Below are 23007 nucleotides of genomic sequence, written 5' to 3'. Positions count from 1 at the left end.
TGTTCAATGCTAGAAATACGGATTTGCATTTTCTTGATTTGAATTTGTATTAGCATAGTGAGATTTCCGTTGTACGGTGGGTTTTCTTTTTGGCAAGTTTGTGTTTCTTATTCGCATTCATGATTCTGTAATCATTTACATTTGCATGATATCTCATAAATTGGATGTGAATATATTTATTGTATTTGAACTTTTTTAGACAAGCAAATGATTTGATTGATAACTTAAAGTTGCTTTTTTTTTTTCTTTATGTCTACATATGACAGGGGCAACGAGGATGGGGGTTGAAGTCGAACGATTGCGTGGGACAAATTCGAAGATTATTCAGTAAGTCACTAAGTCAGATTAAACTGCCTTCGTTTCTTTGTGTCCATGGTCTAATTTTACTTGGATGATTTAATTCTATGGGATGATTTCTTCTAGGTTTTTTCCATTTTGTATTTTAAATATGTTTTAAGGTTGAAGGAGGCGGCGATGGAATTCTGGATGCTGAAGAGAAGAAGCCTGGTATTGTTTCTTCTTTCATTTTAAGTGAGCATCTCTTTCTTTTCTTCTAACTTTGCTTCTTTCCTTTTGTTGTCGAATGTTTCAAAATTTCAACTCACATGTTCGTGTGCTTTGTTGAGGAGTGTTTTTTGCCATTACTAGGCCATTATTCTGTCTTTTCGATAATTGTTTCTTTATTTTTTTTCGTATTATTTTTCGCAAAACCGAATCATATAGCAAAAAGCTTTTTCAAACAGACTTTTTTAAATCTGTTGCGAAATGGATGATGCAATAAAAAAATACGATGAGAGTATCTTTGCACGCTATAATAGGTTTTCTTTTTGGCAAGTTTGTGTCTCATTCGCATTCATGATTCCATTATCATTTACATTTGCTTCTGCATGATTTCTCATAAATTGGATATCACTGTATTTTAACTTTTTTAGCCGAGCAAATGATTGCATTGAACAACAGATGCATCAATTACATGCTGCAAGTGTACGATGGCTAAAAGGCATTACGGTGCCTTCAAATGATCACTTTATTTTATTTTTTTGGATTTTTGACAGGTTACATTAGATTTTATTATTGTTTATTTGATGAAGTTCTCGATTAAGAGCAGTTGCACTTGCATTATTGTTCAGGACTAGCAACTGTAATAGTACAGTGTGGCAGATTGTCTTATTTACGTCTGAATTTGAACGGTTTACTGTATCATATAGGAAAGATGAAAAGGGAATATGAGATGATATTGGAGAAAGCTTTGCAAAGCGTCTGCCTGCTAAATTCAGATACCATAACTTCTGTTATTGTTTAGGTCAGGTGTTCTGTTTGTATGAAAAGTTGAGTCTCAAATATTTTAAGCGTTGTGTCAACAACTTGAGATGGTTGTAAAGCAGTGCATGTAGCGTTGATGCCTTTTACTTTACACGCGTATTTGTTTCGTTTGAACTAAACTTGCAGTGTACATATTTTTGCCAAAGATAAATGAAGGCCCTTGGAGCCTGATATTCTTTGTTAGAATTTCTGTTACAAAATTGAGGAGGGATCCTGTCCATTTATGCTTCTATTTAGTAAGATTGGGGTGGTAAAGATTTCTGGGGTGTTTTCGAACTGCATTCATTTCTTGCAAGGCGCATTAAGAAGCATTTTTTCAGTTGCACATTATGGCAGCACTTTGTTTTGATTTGTAAACAAACTATGTGCTTTATCTTTGTCTGGGGTTAACATTATAATGTTTGACAATTGAATTTATAAGATGGTTAAGCAATTTTTTCATGAGCTTGCTATTCCTGCCAAATGCTCAAGTATTGTGTCTTCTACTTTTCTATTTTCCTTTTGTGATTTTCATCAAGGTATCTTTGTTCATCAGTCCTAGTATATTGCAGATCTTCTGCACAAAACTGATATGCTTCATTGCATGCGCTGCCTCACTCCTTGTCATCCAAATCATAAGTTGTTAAATCATGGTATTCTTCTGTTTTGGATCCTAGTCTCTACAGGAGCATCGTTGGGGCAGTGGGTGATTACTTGAAACTATGGGTATAATATTGATGACACAATACGATCTGCAAAGGAATGTTTCTTATAGTACGCATATCCATGTATAGCAAGCAAAGTATCACTTCATTGGTTCTTAGGTACTATACCGTCATTTCAGTTACTTGTGTGTAACTGGTTATTTATGCAAGTACGAATTCCACATTACCAAACACAATTTGCAACATTGTGTAGTAATCAGGGTGGTGCAGATATCAATTACATGTTTATGAAGTTTGTTGTAAACATCAAGAAAAAAATTAAAAAAAATAAAATTCCACAACTTCTCCTTATTTGATAGACTGCTTGCAGCAAGAATTCTAATGTGAAGTTGGAGCTACATGTTCTCTATTTTCTTCTAGTTTTGAAGGGCCGATAGCTTGTTGATGGTAAGCATACCAAATGGCTCAGGAAGGCAAGGAAGACTCTGAGCTGATAGATTTTGTGACACAAAATGCATTGTTGGACGCAACCCAGGACGCGTCCGTATACAAGCCAATGCTATGCTCATTACAAGCACCACTGCCTTTGCCAATTCATTGGTTGGAGGCTTTAGTCGTTGATCTAACACATCTTTCAGAAGCAAGTCTACATTTTCTTTCATTGACGTTGATGATTCTAATATCTGGGACTCTAGGATATCCCTGGGGTGCCTTCCCATCATGACTTCTAGTGCCACCACTCCGAAGCTATAAACATCACACTTGTCCGTCACCTGCATAATATATGCAAGCTCTGCGTATAAAGAGAACAAAATATGTCAACTCTACAAAAGATAGTACAAAATTGCACAACATTAAAATTTTTACATTACCTGGGGCCATGTATCCTAGCGTACCAACAATGTTGGTCCAGTTGGATGAATCAATACTCAATAGTTTTGCTGTTCCAAAATCTGAGAGTCGGGGCTCAAAATCCTGCTCGAGCAATACATTATTGACAGTTACATCACGATGCACAATTGGTGGTGAGCAGTCATGGTGCAGATAGGAAAGTGCACAAGCAAGTCCTTGCACAATTTTTACCCTTATTGGCCAGCCAAGTTCAGTAACCCCTTCTACCCCATATAATGCTTTTCCGAGGCTGCCTCTCTCTAAGTATTCATAAAGCAAGAATATGCAACCCTTCCTTGTAGAGAAGCCATATAGCCTTATGACGTTTCGATGCCGGATAGTTGTCAAAGTCTGGATTTCATTCTGAAAACTTTGAAGATTGATCGCTGGAACGTCATTAGAGTCGTTCGTGTTAAGCCTCTTAACTGCAACAACTTGGCCTAATTGGAGCTCTGCCTTGTAAACCTTTCCAAAACCTCCTTCGCCAATGCAGTATTTCTCATGAAAGTCATCTACAGCCTTCACAACTTCTGCAAACGTAAATTTTACTTCCTCTTGCATTATCATTGCTTCAAAACTCTCGAAGTTTTGAGAAGGTTTGATTACCGGAGGCCGGATCGTGGACCTCTTACGAAACATAAGAAAGAGAGCAGCAATGGAAATTGCACCTACTGTGAAACCCCAAAGGGAATAAAGGAAAACAGATACTATATTCTTGTTAGGTCTTTTGGAATTTGTACTGTAGGACTGACATTCAGTTGGTCTCCCTGCATGACTCCACAAGCCATAGTGACCAACAAAAGTACCCGTTGAAAACGTATTGATAATGCTACAAGGTGGGAATGGCCCTGTTAAGTTGTTATACGAAAAGTCATAGCTACTTATATTTAGAGTCAACAGGTCAGCTAATGCTGATTGGATTTCGCCTGAGAGATGATTGTGCGAGGCATTGAAAACGTCTAATTCTGTGAGCATGCGCAATTTTGATGGTATTGCACCCGATAGTAAATTGCTGCTGAGATTCAAGTAGACCAAACCTGTTAAACCTACGACGAGAAACAGATGAATTGGTATTACCCCTGTCAAATTGTTATTAGACAATGAAAGAAGCATGAGGTCCAACATACCTGAAATCCGTGGGATCACTCCTGTGAAGTTGTTAGCGGACAAATCGAGTTCACGAAGGCGAGATAAATTGCCTAGACTCTGAGGAATCTCTCCTGTCAAGTTGTTATCGAACAAATCGAGTCCTTGAAGCTGAGTCAATTTGCCTAGACTCTGAGGAATCTCTCCTGTCAAGTGGTTATTGGACAAATCGAGTCCCAGAAGCTGAGTCAATTTGCCTAGACTCTGAGGAATCTCTCCTGTCAAGTTGTTATGGTCCAAATACAGTACTTGAAGTTGAGAGAAATTGCCTAGACTCTGAGGAATCTCTCCGCTGAATTCGTTGGAATAAAGGCTTAGATACTGCAATTGTGTCAACAGCCCAATTTCTGCTGAAATGGTTGCGCTGAAGCTATTGTTTTTAAGTTTGGACAAGAACAAAGGCAGTTCGCCATTGAGTTTATTGTAAGACAGGGACAAGTAGGTGAGGTTTGTGCACAGACCAAGCTCAGAAGGGATAGAAGAGTTTAAGGAGTTGTATGAAAGATCAAGGAACTGGAGCTCCCAAAGTTTGCCTGTAGAGGGTGGAATTTTCCCTTGCAGAACATTCGAACTCAGGTCAATATATTGAAGACCAGAAATCAAACCCATACTGTCCGGAATTGGGCCAGAGAATTGGTTGTTGCCGAAGTCCAAAGTTGTGAGCCTGGAGAGATTTCCAATGGCAGATGGTATAGGCCCTCGGAAATAGTTGCCATTCAGGTTGAAGTGGGTGAGATTCGGAAATAGAGAAAAATCGAAGATAGCGAGCGTTCCTGTAATTTGCATATTGAAGAGGTCTATTTTGGATACTCTGTTGGTTTTGGTGCAGACAATGGCAGTCCAGTTGCAGAGGCTGTTGAGGTTGGTGAGGGACCATGAATTGAGTAGCGAAGGTGGCCATGATGATGAAGACAAGTCGTCCTTCCATTTGATGAGTGATTCTGCTTGTTTTCCTGGAGATATTGACGTCGTTTTGATCAGTGGCAATGCGGACAGCAGCAGGAGCATATAATGAAACGTCATGGTTTTGAGTTGCATGATGATCTGTTATTTTTTCCCTTTTCCCTTTGGAGGTGCATGCAGAGTTTATGATCCTTTCTTGACGCTTGGAATTTCGCACATGACCATTAAAGGACGCGTGCCTTTAATCCTCTGCTGCCTCTGACTTCCAATAAGCTCAATGGATTGCCGCTGCCGGGCCCGCCGAAAGCTTCATTGGGTCGGCCGTTCCGAGAAGCTACCCGAAAGTACAAGTTTTTCTGAATTTCCTATGTTTTTTTTTGTCGCAAGGTTATTCTGTTTTTCATTTACTTTTTATTATATGCATATGTTTGTGGTTCCTGAATTTTGAATTTCCATGGGCATTTGGCAAATTTGTCCATTTCATTAGCCAATTGGCTAATTTTGTCGGGCCTGAAAATGTTTACAAATTTGTCCATTTGAATTTCTAGTTAATTAATTTGATTAATTGTTACTTGGAAGGTATTGCAAGTGTTTTGGTGAAGACATGACCAACTCGGTTCACTTGCTGCTCTGCTGCTTGCTTTATTTGAAAATCACTCATCAGAACATTTTGTTGTACTCTTCTAGATATTCTTTTCTTTTTCAATTACGCGTTGTGTTTTTTTTTTTATTACATGTGACACATTTCCATGCCTTAATCCACACGCTTGACGTTGACGCCTGATATTTATGCGTCAACTCCACACTTAGACCAAGACATCCTTCACAACAGTCCACGCACGCTGAGACTGGACTTTGTTCAGTCTGTGCACAAGGCTGGGGCCAGGGGACAGCTCTTGATTGAGTTGAAAAATCCTTTCCGAATTTCCAAGCGTAAGGAAAGGATTAGAAAATCTGTGCCTCCGAAATTTCAGAGAGTTTACACTAGGTTGCATGGACACTCCAAAACTTCGAAGTGTCGTTGTGTTTTTAATCTTTCACTAGGTTGTACGGACATTCTAAAACCTGAGGTGTCGGACACGGTCAAGATACAGTAGTAGGGGCATTTTTTAGCTTCATTTGGTCGGCCGCTCCGAGGAGCTACTAGAAAGTACAGGTTTTTCCGAATTTCTTTTGTTATATGCATTATGCATATGTTTGTGGTTCTTGAATTTTGAATTTCCATGGGCATTTAGCAAATTTGTCCATTTCATAAGCCAATTGGCTAATTTTGTCGAGTCTGAAACTATTTACAAATTTGTCCATTCGAATTTCTAGTTAATTAATTTGATTAATTGTTACTTGAAGGTATTGCAAGTGTTTTGGTGAAGATATGATCAACTCGGTTCACTTGCTGCTCTGCTGCTTGCTCTATTTGAAAATCACTCGTCAGAACATATGCTGTACTGTTCTAGATATTCTTTTCTTTTTCGATTATGTATTGTGTTTTTCGTGTTCCCATGTGACACGTTTCTATACCTCAACCCACACGCTTGACGTTGACGCCTGATATTTATTCGTCAACTCCACACTTGTCCAAGACATCCTTCACAGTCCACGCACTCCGGGACTGGTCTTTGTTCACATGGCTGGGGCCAGGGGACAGCTCTTGATTGAGTTGAAATATCCTTTCCGAATTTCCAAGCGTAAATAAAGGATTAGAAAATCTGTCCCCGGGAAATTTCAGAGAGTTTAGGCTAGGTTGCACGGACATTCTGAAATTTCGAAGTGTTGTGTGTTTTTAATCTTCTGAAGTTTAGGCTAGGTTGCACTTTAAAATCCGAAGTGTCGATGTGTCAGACACTCTGATACGCCACACGGATTGGACACGATCAAGACACAGCAGGGACATTTCTTTGTAAATTTAGAAAATATTTTGATCAGGAAACATCGGAACATTTGGGACAATTTGAAAATACGAACACTAAAGCCTAAAATCAACCCGACCTAACCTAACTTGATTCTCTAATCTGCGCCTTCCCTCCATTTCTCTTCTCCCTCTCTTCCCATCTTCCTCTCTACGGCCTTCACTCGAGTTGCATTCTATTTTAATTGGAGGTGAGTGGTTCATGCTTCACTCACCCTCTTTATTTATAAATGATGTCAGGCTTAGTTTTTAAAATTTGTTGGTTGTTTAATTTGTTATTGGGCATAAATATATCTTTTCTTGTTTTAATTACTATACTTGTGTTGTTTTAATTATTAAGTTTGTGTTTATTTAGCTAATATGTATAAAGGTTCTAAAATATGCTAGGCATTAGTTGGGTGGACGGTTAGGGCCTAGCGCTTAAACAACCAGGCCTAGGTGGACTAGACAGATTTAAGTAAATTTATTATATATTGTATAAATAAGTACCTATTTATACTTAAAAAACACATAATTATACTGACCTACATAAATTGCAAAATAAAATGTCGTATAGATTATAAAGTATTAGAACACACTTAGGACATGAGGAACAAACACAGAATGAGTGTTCTTCCAAGTCTCCTACATTTTATTGACAAAATAAAATGCAAAGAGAAAGTTATTGATTTTCTATCTAAGTGAGAGTCGGACCTAGACGGGTTTAGGCGGGTGCCTAGGTGGACATCTAAGCGGGTCTAGGCGCACTTTCTTAATTTTCAAATGCCTAGTGGCTAATCGGGGCAGTGGCTAGCCGCCTAGCGCCTAGATGGTTCTAGGTGGAGATTTTTAAAACAATGATATGTATAATGAATGAATGTGACGAACACGATTGTTTTGTTATATTATGATTCGCATTATTACTTCTAATATACGTTATATTTATTATAAATTTATTATATTTTAATCGCAGTGTTTTAGCGGTGTCTGTGTCCTATTTTTAAGATTTGTCGTGTCGCCGTATCCGTGTCTATGTTTGTGCAACCTAGAGTTTATATTTCGTTACGGAACTGAAAAAAATATGTTAACTGAGATTAACTGAACATAACAAACCATGGGTTCTACCTGAGATTTTCGTCAATTTAAATACGCGGCAAGACATAAGATCCAGAATGAGACCTAAAACCAATACCCAATCTTGCAACCTACGTTGGATAAATTATTTACATAATTTAAATAAATTTAATGGGAGACTTGAGTTTGAGTGCATTATATATTTCACATGCAAAATACGGTGAAGTTGATCAATACGTAAAAAGTCTTGGTCTATGAATTGATGATCAATTTTCTTATCAAAGTTTTGCTTTAAAAAATAAGTAACCAAATGCACATCTTTATCGAATCAAACAAACAATAACAAGATTCAAAAAGTAGCTGAAATTCGGCATATTAGAGCAGACAGAAAATGATGAGCAAAATGATGAATGAGAAAACTAGCCCGGTCTTCCACTCAAGAATATTAGTATTTTAAGTTTATATTATTCGGATAGTTTTGGTATTTTGGGAGGGTGGGGGAGGGTAGTGACGGCGAGGGGGCTTAATTTGTGCCTCGCGCAGATAATTGGGAAGATCTCAGGAGACCCGGGTTCGGAGATCTAGGAAATCTGCAGTTGGATTTTGGGTGGGTGAACGAGGGTGGTGACGGGCAGGGATGTCAAAAGGAAGGGGTGCACTTGGGTTAGGGTGGTGGTTTTAAAAATCATAGTCTTTCCAGATTCGGAAGGAGTGGATAATCTTGGCTTGCTACCAGTCGTCTTCTTTTGTCATCAATTGTCTCCCTTTGTCACTAGTTATCTCCCTTTTTAAACAAAAAGAATCATAAAGGACGAAAATTATGCGTTCACAAAACATGAAGACCATTTGTGAAAATTAATGTATGGTAATGGTTGTGTTACTAAGAGAAAAGAAATTCATTTTAATGGGTGTACAATAATTATTTAAATAAGAGGTTTGAATGAAAAGCTCTTTCAAAATTTAATTTTTAATCAAAATGACATTTTTAGTATGAAAAGTTCAGAATAGGTCAAGTTCTCTTTTTTATCTACTCTTATATCATTATTTCATTCATCATGGCGGGTCCCGCAGATATGTTTATACTTTTGTCTGAAACTTGAAGTATTGTAAGTAGCTTTGCATGGTGCTACTGTGAAATATTCTTCACTTGTATTATTGTGTTGCTTTTTCAACTTTGTTTATCTGCTGCCAGCTCTTCTGTGCCTTTCTCATGTTATCGACGTTGTGTTGTTCCTTTTCTGTCATATTGTTCTAGTATTGATCATCTCCTTCTTCTAACTCTACTTCTATTAGACTATCTTCTTTGATATGCAATAGGTTAATGTAGTTTCTTCCTTAAAATTTTGAGGCTTGCAGTAAGGCTGATGATATATATTTGCTTTGTTGTAAATATACATCTCTTTGTCTTCTGCTACTAACAACATGACATAATTAAAATCTTCAAATTCCTCCAAGGCTGACGTTCGAGCTACATGATATCTCAGAATGTGGTGTTGTGTAGGAGTCCATCTATGCAGTGATATAGAGGACAATTTGAAAGATTTTTCATTTACCATGGCTATAGGCCTTGCCTCTTCCTTATGCATATGTTTGTACCATTCTGGAGGACTTCTGATAAACTTATACAATTTTTCTTCCAATCTTTTAAGTAATCTTCTGCTACTTTCTTACGCTTAAAAGGAAAATTTTTTGATTGAGAGCTATAGTTAATAAAAATCTTATCAGGATAACCAAAATCTAATAACAAATTTCGGGTGACTTCTATTTCATTAAGCTTTTCTTTATGCTTATAACTAAAATGCCATGGTTGGTAATCTCTCATGTGAATCCTAACCAAAGTTATACTAACTTCTGGTTTACAATTACAATTCTATGTACTAAAACAAACACATGGTGGATATATCTTTGTAATAAGATTCTTCCTTAGTTTTGGATCAATGATGCACTAATTAAAAAAACACTGTAACTATAATTGTAACACTTGCATGGTCAATGAATTCAGGATCTCACAATGCATGTTCTTTGACAATATTCTTAATTTAACTTTTGAGAATTCTTCTAACAAGATGTACATACTATTGTTGTTTTTTCTTTTTTAACACTGAAATTTAACATGCTATACTATACTCGGAGAATAAAAAGTAAAGTAAAATATAAATAAGAATGCGGTGAAGCAATATTAGATTATTAGATGATATATTTGGTTGGTGGTAAATTTCCTAACATCTCTCTAATGGCCGGATAGTTAATTTGATGGGAGACTTTACTGCATTATTTAACATGAGAATGCGGTGAAGCTGATGAATACTTCAAGGTTTGTTTGATATTTTACTTGAGTTCAACTTTTTAAAAACATTTTTTGAGTTTTAGGCTTTGAATTCTTGTTTGGTAGAATTCGTGGATGGCGAATTCGATACCAAATTAAGTTATCCATTGTATGGCTTAGCCGAACTACCTCTCCTCATAATATGTAAAAATATCGATGTACTAAAATAAAAAAGCATTGTCACAACCTTTTTCTTAATAATGACAGAAACCAAAGTCAAAGGATCTTGATCATCATCTAAATATCATATACGTATAAGTATAAAAGTTTACAATTGAAAAATTACTTGTTACCAAAGTTATTAAAAACACTAAAAGTGAGTTTTTAGAGTTTTCCTGCTCTCTCCTCAACATCTTCTTTTGCTCCTTCCTAACCCTCTTTTTTCTCTCTCAACCCTTTCTTTCTTCTCTCGTCACACCTTGTCTTCTCTCTCTCATCAGCCTTTGTCTTGTCTCTCTCTCATCACACTCTCTTTCTTCTCACTCCTCACCTTCTCACCGTAATTTTTTGCTCTCTCCCTATTCTCCTCGTCCTCTCCTTGTCTTTCTCTCTCCTCACCAACTATTTCCTCTCTCTTTTCTCTTTCCCAATTCTTTCTCTCCTCCAATTTTTGTACAATGAAGTTTGAATTCAAATTAAAAAAAAATTATTTTTAAAGATTCAACCAAACAAATTTTTGAAATTTTGAGATTTAAAAGAAAATTGTTTTTAAGTGATGTTATTTGAAAATTATTTTTAGAAACAACCAAAGTTTTTGGATATGATACCAAACAGACCCTAAAATTCTTAGTCTATAAATTGATGATCATTTCTCCTATCAAATTTTCTGCTTCATAAAAGTAACCAAATGCACACCTTCTTTATCAAATAAAATAAAAAATAACAAAATTAAAAAAGTACCTGAAATTCAGAATTCTAGAGTAGAAAGAAAATGAGGAGAATGATGAATGAGAACACTAGCTCGGTCCTCCGCACGATTCGTGGTGGCGAAGATTCACCAAAGCTAAGCCGACTGGCGGCGAGGGGAGTAGGGTTCCACTCAGGAAAAAGGAGACGTTGAACTCTGGTTTGGATAACATAACATCAACCTATACACACAGTTTGCAGCTAAGCCTTAGATGGAATGAAACACACATAACCATGAAATCAGTTAGGAAGCTGCCTATTACGATTTGGTTTAATTGTAACTGATTTAAGATTATTGTAATTTTCTTTATTGTCTCATTAACTTGGGGTAGTCCCCAAGTCTTGTAAATTGCCTTGTATAGATTCCTATTTCCTGTATAAGTTTGACTCATCAATGAAATACGAATTTTGCGGTTACTACAGACACCATGGATTCATCTGATTCATACTTCCTACATTCCTCAGATCATTTAGGACTTCATCTTGTCTCCAAGGTTCTTGATGGAGATAACTATGCCATGGTGTCGTGCCATGACAATTGGTCTTAACGTCAAAAATAAGATTGGCTTTGTTGATGGCTCAATCCAAGCTCCTGAGGAAAAGGATTCCTAATACCTGTTATGGAGAGGAGATGCAACGATATGGTCCTCGCTTGGTTAGTGTATTTATTCCTTATGCCAATAGCTACTCAATAGTATCATATACCTGAGTACAAAGGCTACAGTTTGGTCTGATCTCAAAGATTGGTTTTCATAAGGGCTGCAGTCTTGGGGTTTACATGACTTAAACAAATTATAAATTTGGTTTCCACACAGAGTTCCCAATCACTACACTTTCTACCACTCAAACACAACTATAAGAGCATCTCCCTATTTTACCTCATGAACCCGCAAGGTATTTTTGTCTAGGCATTTGTCTAGTCCCTTGGGGCCATGTTTTGCTGATGCAGCAACAAATCTAATTCGCCTAGTAATTTGCCTGGTCTTTTAGAGATGCTCTAACACAACTCCGTGGCGCATTCCCTTGGCGAAACAAAATGCCGGCACAACAATTTCTCTGCAACCAGACTACCAAAGGGAGTGTCAATTATATTCTAAAAAATGATTCAAGTAAATAAAACAAGATAAACAAAACAAGCAAACCACTTGTATGCCTTAATTGGGTAAGTATTTAATAGTTCGAACTACTGGGTAGTACGGCTTTATATGCACTAAACTAGCAAGTAAGCAAAAATAATTCTGAATTTAATCTTGATCATTCATTTTTTTATACTACTAAATGGTCCGGATTATATCTCTACCGCTTCATTAAAAAAATGTAGTCTGGAGCATTGAAGAAAATTGGTCTTAGTCATAAAAGAGCATAACTTGTTTTTTTTGCCCAAGGCTGAGGTATCCCACACACACTCCAAAGGGTAAAATTTATTCCTAGTGGGAATCGAAAAGCCTAAAGGCATTTCAATCCACTTCTAACCACGTTCAAATAGTACATGTCTTCTCAAAGCCTTCAACCAATGAATCACCAGCATTTTTACTAGTTTCATGCCTTGAATCTAAGACCAAGGAGCAAACTTGATTTGGAATTTTAACGTACTTCTACTAGGCCACTTGTCGTGGTTATAAAAGAGCATAACTTGAGACTCTCCACATTCTTCAATTCAATCCCTTAATCCTAAAAAAATCCTGCTTCAATTTTTCTATTTGTAATTTAGGGAGAGAGAGAGAGAGAGAGAGAGAGAGAGAGCCCCAAAACGCAGAGCCCCAAAACGCAGAGCTTTACATGTAATATAAACAAGACTAAGGACAAACGACTTTGAGGCCAAAGCGTGATTAATGAAATATATATAATTTTACAGATAAAGCTTTACTACAGTTGTGAAAATGAATCATATTTATGCACTATGATACGGATTTAATTTTCAATGATTCTTTTTTTCCTAACAACTAACTATTTAACTCATAACCATTATTATTTGTAAAAGGCGTAATTGAATAAATAGTCCTGTGATCATATAGTATTCAGAAGATAGTCTTTTGTGGTAATAAAGTTTGAATTTGAACATTTATAATAAAGTCTGTTAGAATTTATATTCAAAATTAAAACTTTCCTTATTCCAATAGCCCTGAACTTGAGGTTAAGATGGTCATTTTAGCTCAGCAACCATAGGAAACATAATACTTAATCCTATCAAATGGACAGTTGGAAAGCTACCCAACATAAATTGAACATCTGAAGCTCGTATCAAGACCTTTTTTTTTTTTTAAATTTCTCCATTGAAAGTTATTCTTTAATACGGAATCCATTGTAAAGAAATTCAAGTTCCATCAATTGCTAAAGCACACAAATTCATAAAAAAAATCCCAATTCATGAAACTTGAAATAATGATCAATCAAACCCAACACCGAATAAGAGTTAAATTTAATGCCCTGTTTGGTTTCTGAGAAAATGCTACAAAATATGGAAACTGAGACCAAATAGAAACTGAGAGAGAGGAGGGGAATGTACGGAGACACTTGTCGGGGTAAGAATCTTGAATTATGGTCCGAGGCAGATGGGACAAGGATTTGGGTCCTCCTCCAAACAAGAAGAAGAGCTGTTGATTTTGTCGGCCTTCAACCCTTGCTTCCCCATCTTTGCTTGCTCCCTTCAATTCTCTGAGAACGGAATCTCTGTGTCTCTGATGTTCATCCTCGCGGAAGAGATGAAATGATCATCTTAACCTGACATATGAACTTCAAGTGTGGACTACTAATGGAAAAATAACATAACTTTTAATTTTAAGCATATATCCTAATAGACTTCATCACAAAGATTTAAATTCAAATTTTTATACCAAATGAACTACCTTCCAAATACCTCATGATTAGTGCCTATGGAAATATTTATCCGGTTAGACATTTGTAAAAGATATATGATATACAATGTCGTTGTTGTCCCCAGTAGACGACCAAAATTAAGGACACCATTGATATTTAGAACTTGCTATGCGCTCGTCAGCTTTTAGTTTTGCACGTGACCATTAAAGAACTGGCACTACCCTTTTATCTTCTCCTGCATCTGACTTCCAATAAGCTCAATGGGTAGCCGTCGCATGCCCGCCAAAAACTTCATTGGGTCGGCTACATCATTATATGTTGTGTTTTTCGTGTTCACATGTGACACATTTACATGCCTCAACCCACACGCTTGACGTTGATTCTGATATTATATGCATCAACTCTACTCCACACTTGACAAAGACATTTCAATCCACTTGACCAAGATATTTATGGCGTCTTTACTAAGGGGTAATGAAACGAGCGGAAACGGAATTGCAGAGTTCGAGCAATTCCCTTGTTCACTAGCACGAGAGGAATGAAAATCTGGGTGGGACCCAGCTCAATTCGGGAATCACGTTTCGGAATTTCCCGGAGTCGGATTGTTTAACATTCGGTGGTATTTGGATTCCTTGAATTGATGTCCATTAGCAATTCGATTTTTGTTCCAAAATTGCCCTCAATCCGTCTTCTCCAGAAATCCACCAATTTAGGAGGCTGTGGGAGGGATCTGTGAATATGGAAAGTTTTTGGGGCTGGGGAATAAGATGATATGGAGGAAAAGGGGAGGCGTGGGGGACCTGTGAAAATCGAAGCTCATGGGAAGGGCTAGGAAAGAAAAGGGGGAAGGCGTGGTAGGTTGTGAATAAATGGGAAGGCGTGGGAAGGCTGTGCAAGTTGGGGAAAGAAACAATTGGAGACCCACCTGCCGCTGAACTAGTCACACCCTTCGTCGATCTTGTCGACGGCGAACAGCAGCTTCTCTCTCTTCTTCCCTAGCCCCAAAACAAAAGACCCAATTTAGTAAATTCCAAAGTTTCAATTTTTTGCATCGGAAAAATGGTTAATTTGGTTGAATGGGGGTGGGTTGACTCACCTGTTTTGAACTTTTGATGACGATTGGGTTGGAGCTGGAGGTGAGTTGAAGTTGCTGGCCAAAAATGCAGGTGAGGTCCTCGTCATAGAGGACGCAAACGAAGAGGATGAAGACGAGGAGGGTGAAGAGGTAGGGAGAGAGTCGAGCCTTGCGGAAGATGACCAGAATAATTTATTTTAACAAGAGCAATTTAGTAATCAAGCTAGTTTTAATTCCGATTCAGGTAAATTAGTAAACAAGTTATACAAAACCAATATCATTCTTACTCCGATTCCAGCTAGTTTAGTAAACAACTTTAATAAGAATCTAATTTTGATTCCCCCTCAATTCAATTCTTCTTCAATTTAATTTCTCTCAATTTGATTACGGATTAGTAAACGAGCTTTTAAATCCTTCCGTGTCTACGCACGCTGGGCCTAAACTTTCTTCAATATCCACCCTAAGTGGCAACAATTATCGAGGGCCCATACCATCTTCCATTGGAAATCTCTCCAGGCTCACAACTTTGGACTTGGGCAGCAACTTTTATGAAGACTCATAACCAATTCTCTGGCCCAATTCCGGACAATATTGGTTTGATTTCTGGTCTTCAACGTATTGACCTGAGTATGAATTCTCTGCAAGGGCAAAATTCCACCTTCTATACGGCCAAATCATGGAGCTCCGGTACCTCAATCTTTCATTCAACTCCTTACATTCTTCAATCCCTTCCGAGCTCGGTCTTTTTACAAACCTCGCCTATTTGTCCCTGGCTTCCAATAAACTCACGTGGGAATTGCCTCTGTCCTTGTGCAATCTAAACAACCTCGTCCAATTGGTTTTGGCTATCAATCTATTTACTGGTCAAATCCTTCCGTCTCTTGTCTCCAATTGGACTAATATGGTCTCTTTGGGACTTCAATCTAATAGCTTCAGTGGAACCATTACAGTAGAAATTGGGTTGTTGACACAATTGCAGTATCTAGGCCTTGATTCCAATGAACTTCAGTGGGGAGATTCCGACAGAGGTTGGAAATATGTACATTCTATCGATCATCGATCTAAGCAGGAACCACTTGATAGGAGTGATCCTTCAGTGTCTAGACTATTTGTCATTTCTTCATGACTTTGATTTTTCTTATAACAACTTGACTGGCCCAATCCCAGCCGTTTTCCAAACGGCACCAACAAGTACTTTTGTTGGAAACGCTAGCTTATGTGGGGATGTAGAAGGACTAAATAGTATACGTGATTCCTGCATCAGAAATTCCAAAAAGAATAACAAAAGAGTTCTAATTGGTGTCCTTGTATCTCTTTATGGTTTATTAATGGTTACAACTGTCATTGGTCTTATGTTCCGTAAGAAACCTGGTCTCGTTTTGAACAAAGTCAACACTTCCGAAAACTTTGAGAGTTTGGAGTCCATGATATTGCAAGAGGAATTAAAGTTCATGTTTGCGGAAGTTGTGAAGGCTGTAGATGACTTTCATGAGAAGTACTGCAATGGGAAAGGAGGGTTTGGAAAGGTTTACAAGGCAGAGCTGCAATCGGGCCAAGTTATTGCAGTTAAAAGGTTTAGCATGTCAGACTTCAATGACATTCTAGCAATCAATCTCCAAAGCTTTCAGAATGAAATCCGAACTTTGATTAGTATCTGGCACCGGAACATCATAAGGCTCTATGGCTTCTGTTCAAGGAGGGGGCTTGCATATTCTTGCTTTATGAATACTTAGAGAGAGGAAGCATGGGAAAAGCTTTGTATGGAGCTGAAGGTGTTAATGAACTCGGCTGGCCTAACAGAGTCAAAATTGTGCAAGGACTTGCTCATGCACTTTCTTACTGGAACCATGATTGCTCTCCACCAATTGTGCACCGTGACATAACTGTCAACAATGTATTGCTTGAGTCAGATTTTGAGGCTCATCTCTCAGATTTTGGAATAGCGAGGTTATTGAGTACTAATTTATCCAACTGGACAAATATTGATGGTTCATTTGGCTACATAACACCAGGTAATGTAAATTTGTATTTATGGTTCATCTTTTTGCTTATTGGGATTTGTTTTAAGGTGGCTAGTTTTGATTTTATTGACTTGCAGAACTTGCATACACTATGCAAGTCACGGATAAATGTGATGTATATAGCTTTGGAGTGGTGGCACTAGAAGTCATGATGGGAAGACACCCATGGGATATGCTAGTAGAATTGCTCCTGAAAGATTTGTTAGACCAAAGGTTAGGGCCACCAACAAATGCATTTGCAAAGGTGGTGGTGCTCGTAGTAACAATTGCCTTGGCCTGCATATGAACGCATCATGCGTCCAGACCTACGATGGTATTTGCGACACAAAAACTGTTAGCTCAAACCCTGACTTGCCTTCCCGAACCGTATGGTAAGTTGACAACCAACAAGTTAATGGCACCATAAAAAGTAAATGAAAAATAGATGACAAGGGGGAGTAGCTCAAACTTCCCCATTAGTATTCCCGCTACTAGCAAATCCATCTAATTTCTCGTGTAATACGTCTTCAATACCCTAATTAATCATCTCTGTTATTCGGGGAATGCGGATTATATGTGTGACAAATTTTCTTAATCGTAAGCTTTAAACCGATAATCCACAAGTTCAATTAAACATCGGAACAGAAAGTAAAAAACACAACCAGAGGAAGAAAAAGAAGATGGACAAAATTACAACAATTCGAAAATCCTAAACCTGGTTCAAGAAAGAGACTATCTTCTTCTGCATGGCCACAGCATTCTCACAAGTTAGATCGGCTAAATGGAAACAATGCTCCTCCCCTTTTGTTTCCATCTCTTCTACAACCCCATTCCATCCACTCTTTCTCAGCACCTCCCCGTAATACCATCCCCTTTCTTTCAACACATCTTTGTCAGCCACGAAAACTACCACTTTCCCACATCCCAATTCCCCCAGTTTTGGATCCTTTTCAGGGTTCATTAGCGGGTCATCGGATCCGTTACTCAACGGGTAGACAACGCCACATGGCTGCCACAAACTCTCTTGTAGTTGCAGGAGCATTGAGCTCTACCCCAATTAGCTCTGACCCCTAGAAATATGGATGGACCAACACAATCCCAATGAGCGTAACACCAAGCAGCCCCTCCAAGCCTACTCTCAATCCCATATAGTGCGCTACATTAGCTCTGGCGCTGTCCCCAGCGAAGAACACGCGCTGCGAATCCGCATAGCTAGTTATCCAATCTTCATCTTCTTCTTCACCACCTTTTCTCTTTCCATCAAAATGGGAAGCCACCCATTTGAGAGCAGCCCATGAATCGTCGTAGGCAGTTGGGATTGGGTGCTCTGGGGCAAGCCTGTACTCAACAGAGACGGCAACAACTTAGCCTCGGAGACTAGGGAATTAAGGTAGTCGTGATATGTGGGGGAGGAGGCGCTTTGGATGCAGAAGCCACCGCCGTGAAAGTAAACGGGAAGAGGGAGTTTAGTGGCAGGGGATTTGGGGATTTAGAGAGCCTTACAGATATTGCTGGTTGTTGGGAGATGACAATGTCTTTGGATTGCACTCGGGTTTCGGGTTGTTGATGGAAGAACTGTGGCCGTGCCAAGGAGTCTCTCGACTCGACCGTCTTTGTATACTTTGATCATTGGAGAAAAGTCATAACATAGTTCTTCGTTGCTCATGTTTTGGATTTTCAACTTCAATGAAGAAAGTAGAAGAATAAGAAACAGCTATGGAGGCCTCTCTCTCTGTATCTTATGCAGCCGACAGCCTCATGCGTTATTAGTTTTAACAGGACGTAGGCCATGGAATTTCAACGGACACAGTTGCCACAGCTGTCAAAGAAGAAAGATATGATGCTAGCTAGCCAGACAGATTCAACCACCTTGGATAGCACACAGCTCTAGTGAAATTTTATCACCTTAATTTTGAATCACATAACAATCTCATATTTCATCTTTTAAATATTATAATGTTACACATCAACTTACAAAATCGTTATAATACCAAACATCCGTTAAATTTTCTATCAATTTAACTATTAAATGATAACGTAGTAAATATAAGGATTTAACTATTAAATGATAACGTAGTAAATATAAGGTCCGCATTTACAATGACATGGATGCCCATTATGCACCGTGGGAATAAAAAACAAATAAAAAATTTAATTCATAAATTTTTTGTTTTTGTTTAATAAAAGCTTTTAAAGTAAGGGAAAAAGACGTGGAGGTTCATCCCTTCCTCTCCCCCGTCCCTCGCCTCGCCGCCCTTCCTCTCCCCTGTCCCACCATAGCCACCGAACACATACAGCAACCGCACAAAAAATCCAATTGGGGTGAGAGTAGGCTCTGAGGGGCTGGTTGGTGTTAAGCTGATTGGGGTTGTGTTGATCGATCCATATTTCTGGGGGAAGATCCAATTGGGGGAGAGATCACCGCCCCTGCAGCTAAAAGAGAGTTTATTGCTGCATTGTGGCGTTTTACCTACCCGTCGACTATTGGATCCGATGACCCGCTTTCAACCCTGAAAAGGATCCAAAATTTGGGGAATTGGGATGTGGGAAAGTGCTGGTTTTTGTTCCTGAGTTAGATGTGTTGAAAGACAAGGGATGGTACTATGGGGAGGCGCCGAGAGGGAGTGGATTGAATGGAGTTGTGAAGGTGATAGAAGCAAAGGGGGAGGACCATGTTTACCATTTGTCCGATCCTACCTGTGAGAATGCTGTGCCCATGCAGAAAAAGATAGTCTCGTTCTTGAACTAGTGTTTGTGGTTTTTCCCTTGTTGTAATCCGTTTTATGACTTATATTAGAACCTACTAAATTCCTATTCATACCATATTTTTTTTACTATATTTTCATATCACCTTAGGTAACATTTGATGTGGACAGTTACATTATTTGAATTAATCAGATTTTTAAATTTAGTTCATTATTTAATAAACTAATAATTAAGAAAAACTAGTTAATTAAATGATGATTGTGGTATATGAAGAGTCTTTCTCCTTCATTTCCTTGGATTTTACAAATTTTTCAAATGATGTGGTATAAAAACATGGTATGAATAACATTACTCTATGTTTTATGAGCTTTATGTATGTTTTCTTGAACAATATTTCTCATAATTTCAATAAATTTTTCGATTACCATTGAAATATCATTCATGTAAAAATTTACTGAAAGCAAAAATCATTTAGTTATCTAATTGTGACATGACAATTAAATAAATGAAGACAGATTTATCAATACTATATATATAACTTTGTGTTCTAATGTTAAATTTGAACATATCAAATTTGGTGTAAATTATAACATTCATTGATTATTTACAGAATGGTGTGAAGGATCCTTATCTTATAAGGCGGACGCAATGAGAATACAACATCATAAATCCTATAAATGAACAGTGTTTCGGGGTGGATTTCACTTTATTTACAAAATTGCCACCAACCCTTTGGTGCCATTCAGAGTGGTAATTTCTATTTATTAATGAAATTGCCACCGCTTTGCACAGTAGAAGGGCGTCCACTCGTCAATCATCGTGGATTGCTCTGCGTCGACTACTTTGTCCCCTCCGTTTCCATTCCCTTTTCTTTCCCTCTTTTTCTCTCCCGACTCTCTCTCGCCCGCTCACCATCTCACTCCGGGCAGTACATGCATGAACTAGATGAGAAGGCACCATCTCTTATCTGCAAAGCGAAGAAGAACTCAGCAGATTGTATGTCACTCCTCCCCAATATTTTCTGTTTGTTTTCTTCAATTATTTGTTTTTGAGTTTGTTTCTTTCCCGAGGATAAGAAGAAAGAAACAGGAAAAATATAATATTGGACAGTTAATTATTTATCTTGGAGTGTTATATTTATTCAAGGCATCCAAGAGAATTAGGTACTTAATTGATTGATTACCTGATTGAATTTTTTTTGATTTCTCCAAAAGAATTTTTTTTTTTTTTTTTTCCTGGGGCTTGGATGTTTTCTTGAATTTTTGGTCGTGGCTTCCACTCAATTTTTCATTTAATTTAATTTTTTGGGTATTATAGAAAATTAAGTATATAGTTTGCCGTTATAGTTTGGTCCTTTTTATGCAGTAGATAGTAGAAAAATGACCAAAAGTAGCTTCAAGCAAGCACATGAGTTTGGTAAGCTTTGGTGTTCATGCTTTGTGTATAGTCTACTGAATTTATATCAGTTTCAGAATTTATAATTGTGATGTTTATAAGTCTACGGAGTCAGTTGCATAATTGTGCGGCATCTTTTATATGCAGAGAAGAGACGTGCTGAGTCTCACTCCGGCATTCAGCCCTCCGTTCCTCTCATGATCTCTCACACCCTCTCTCTAATTTCAGAACAATATGAAGCAGCTCAAGCTCTCTGTGCATTGAATCAATGGCAGTCATCTAGAGGTGATTTTTCTTTGCCTTTTTGTTGGGTTAGTGGATTATTTGCTTAATTTGGGTAGTGAAGGTTCCGTTTTGGCTTAATTTCAATTATATGACCGTTTTGGCTTAATCTCTCTTATTTACCATTCTGCTTTCATTGACATTGGATTCTGATTCACCTTCTAAATGCGGATTATATGATCGTTATAGTGGAAACCAGTGAACTTATAGGCTTAATGGGCTTACAATAAGCTAATAGTGCTATATTTTCCCTCTCCCTATATGTAGTTTAATATAATTGAACAAGTTCAAAGAGAATGATCAGAATGAAGGTTTGTATTAGATCCGATGTGCTTCCTCTTTCTATGCATTTTGGTTCAAATTAGGGTTTTAGGTCGAAACTTGAAACGAAAAGAGAATAAAATTTGAAGGATCTTCGGATTTTGTGTTTGGATGAGAGGAAAAGATGAGAAATTTGTTAAGAAAAGTTGGTTGTGGTGAAATTTCATTCTTTAAAATCCATCAGATTATGCTTAAATTGTTAAATGTAGTTGTTATTGTTAGCTAATTCATGTTTTTAGTCTTAAATTAAATTTATTGTTTCCCTTGCTTGATTATACTTGCAGCAACTAATCCTGGAAGTTTCAATAACAGCGTCGCTGGCCAGCAGGTGAATACTAAGCAAATTTTATCTAGCATTGAACCATTTCTTAAGATCTGATTCAATTTTATTTAAGGAATTTGAAACCTGTACCTTGAACCATTTCTTATCATAATTCATGGGTTGCTAGCGCAAATATAGTGCAATCTAATGTTTTGATGCATACTTGATTCGGTCTCAAATGCGATATGTTGTAATTCTTTCTAATTTCATTGTTTACCTATCTTTGTGTGGATCAGGCGGTACTAGAAACAGTTGCAAGAGTAAAGTCGAAGAAAAATTAGACGAAAGATGAAAAGTACATGCTTCTAACTTAAATTCAGTACAGTATTTCATATATTCTTTGTCAATTGAATCTAGCCATTATGGCCTGTTCTCACCAACTATGTTGTAGTATAAATTGGTCGTTTCAACTACATGATGTTTTCAATCTGGATAATGACAATAGAGGAGAAGATACACCAACACTGATTGGTCACAATGTAAGATTGCTTCATGGAAAATATAATTGCTCCAGTTATTTATCTCAACGGTCCTAAATGTAACTTTGTTATTAATATTTTTAGGACAATGTCTTCATAATATCAAATTTTAAATCAAAATATCCAGTGCTGCAACTAGACTTGAGGTAAACTTACTGGCTCATTACAGTTTTGTTAAGTTCATTGGTCTTCTCTTAACAAAAAATGCTGATTTTGAATTGATCTACTGGTTTCATTGTAGATTAATATCAGATTTGGTGGTCGTTATTGTATCTGCAACCTGTGGTGGCATTGCCTTTGCTTGCGCTGGACAACCGATCTGATACATACATTCATAAGTACATACGCGTGTACATATATTTCCAAACTTCTTGAACTTATTGAACTTATAGAGAAAACTTAATGCTATGATCTTACTTAATGTTCATATTCTGCTTCCTTCATACCAAAACTTGACATGTTATTAGTGAATATTTGCTAGCTGGATACATTATGGACCTTGGAGGTTTCAA

General features: G+C 37.5%; 2 protein-coding genes and 2 pseudogenes across 2 annotated transcripts; 2 read left to right on the top strand and 2 right to left on the bottom strand.

Annotated features, from left to right (window-relative positions):
* Nucleotides 1-2157: 2157 nt before the first annotated feature.
* LOC137727121 (MDIS1-interacting receptor like kinase 2-like) lies at nt 2158-5052 on the bottom strand. Its single transcript, XM_068466056.1, has 3 exons — nt 3986-5052; nt 2840-3904; nt 2158-2760 (listed from the first exon to the last, which is right to left on the bottom strand). Exons 1-3 carry the CDS (start codon nt 5040-5042, stop codon nt 2384-2386), a joined length of 2499 nt encoding a protein of 832 aa, XP_068322157.1. The 5' UTR covers nt 5043-5052; the 3' UTR covers nt 2158-2383.
* Nucleotides 5053-15538: 10486 nt separating this feature from the next.
* Nucleotides 15539-17417, top strand: LOC137724757 (MDIS1-interacting receptor like kinase 2-like; annotated as a pseudogene).
* Nucleotides 17418-17614: 197 nt separating this feature from the next.
* Nucleotides 17615-18656, bottom strand: LOC137724201 (probable carboxylesterase 12; annotated as a pseudogene).
* Nucleotides 18657-20463: 1807 nt separating this feature from the next.
* On the top strand, nt 20464-22875 carry LOC137724756 (uncharacterized). Its single transcript, XM_068463463.1, has 7 exons — nt 20464-20692; nt 21062-21112; nt 21239-21376; nt 21979-22022; nt 22253-22495; nt 22580-22641; nt 22737-22875. The coding sequence occupies exons 1-5, from the start codon at nt 20464-20466 to the stop codon at nt 22295-22297; spliced, it is 507 nt and encodes a 168-aa protein (XP_068319564.1). The 3' UTR covers nt 22298-22495; nt 22580-22641; nt 22737-22875.
* The last annotated feature ends 132 nt before the right edge of the window (nt 22876-23007 follow it).

The sequence above is a fragment of the Pyrus communis genome, chromosome 2 (genome assembly GCF_963583255.1).
Source record: "Pyrus communis chromosome 2, drPyrComm1.1, whole genome shotgun sequence".
In the NCBI taxonomy this organism is placed as follows: Eukaryota; Viridiplantae; Streptophyta; class Magnoliopsida; order Rosales; family Rosaceae; genus Pyrus; species Pyrus communis.
Note: the sequence above shows the minus strand (reverse complement) of the source record. Positions and strands in the feature narration are given on the sequence as shown.

Excerpts from the sequence above, each read along its gene's own strand:
- LOC137727121 (XM_068466056.1), bottom strand. The coding sequence starts at position 5,042 with ATGCAACTCAAAACCATGACGTTTCATTATATGCTCCTGCTGCTGTCC. Across the intron at positions 3,905-3,985 it reads AGTGATCCCACGGATTTCAG|GTTTAACAGGTTTGGTCTAC; the intron begins GTATGTTGGACC and ends TTCTCGTCGTAG. Across the intron at positions 2,761-2,839 it reads GCTAGGATACATGGCCCCAG|AGCTTGCATATATTATGCAG; the intron begins GTAATGTAAAAA and ends CTTTATACGCAG.
- LOC137724756 (XM_068463463.1), top strand. The coding sequence starts at position 20,464 with ATGAAATTGCCACCGCTTTGCACAGTAGAAGGGCGTCCACTCGTCAAT. Across the intron at positions 20,693-21,061 it reads GAAGAAGAACTCAGCAGATT|TAGATAGTAGAAAAATGACC; the intron begins GTATGTCACTCC and ends CTTTTTATGCAG. Across the intron at positions 21,377-21,978 it reads TCAATGGCAGTCATCTAGAG|CAACTAATCCTGGAAGTTTC; the intron begins GTGATTTTTCTT and ends TTATACTTGCAG.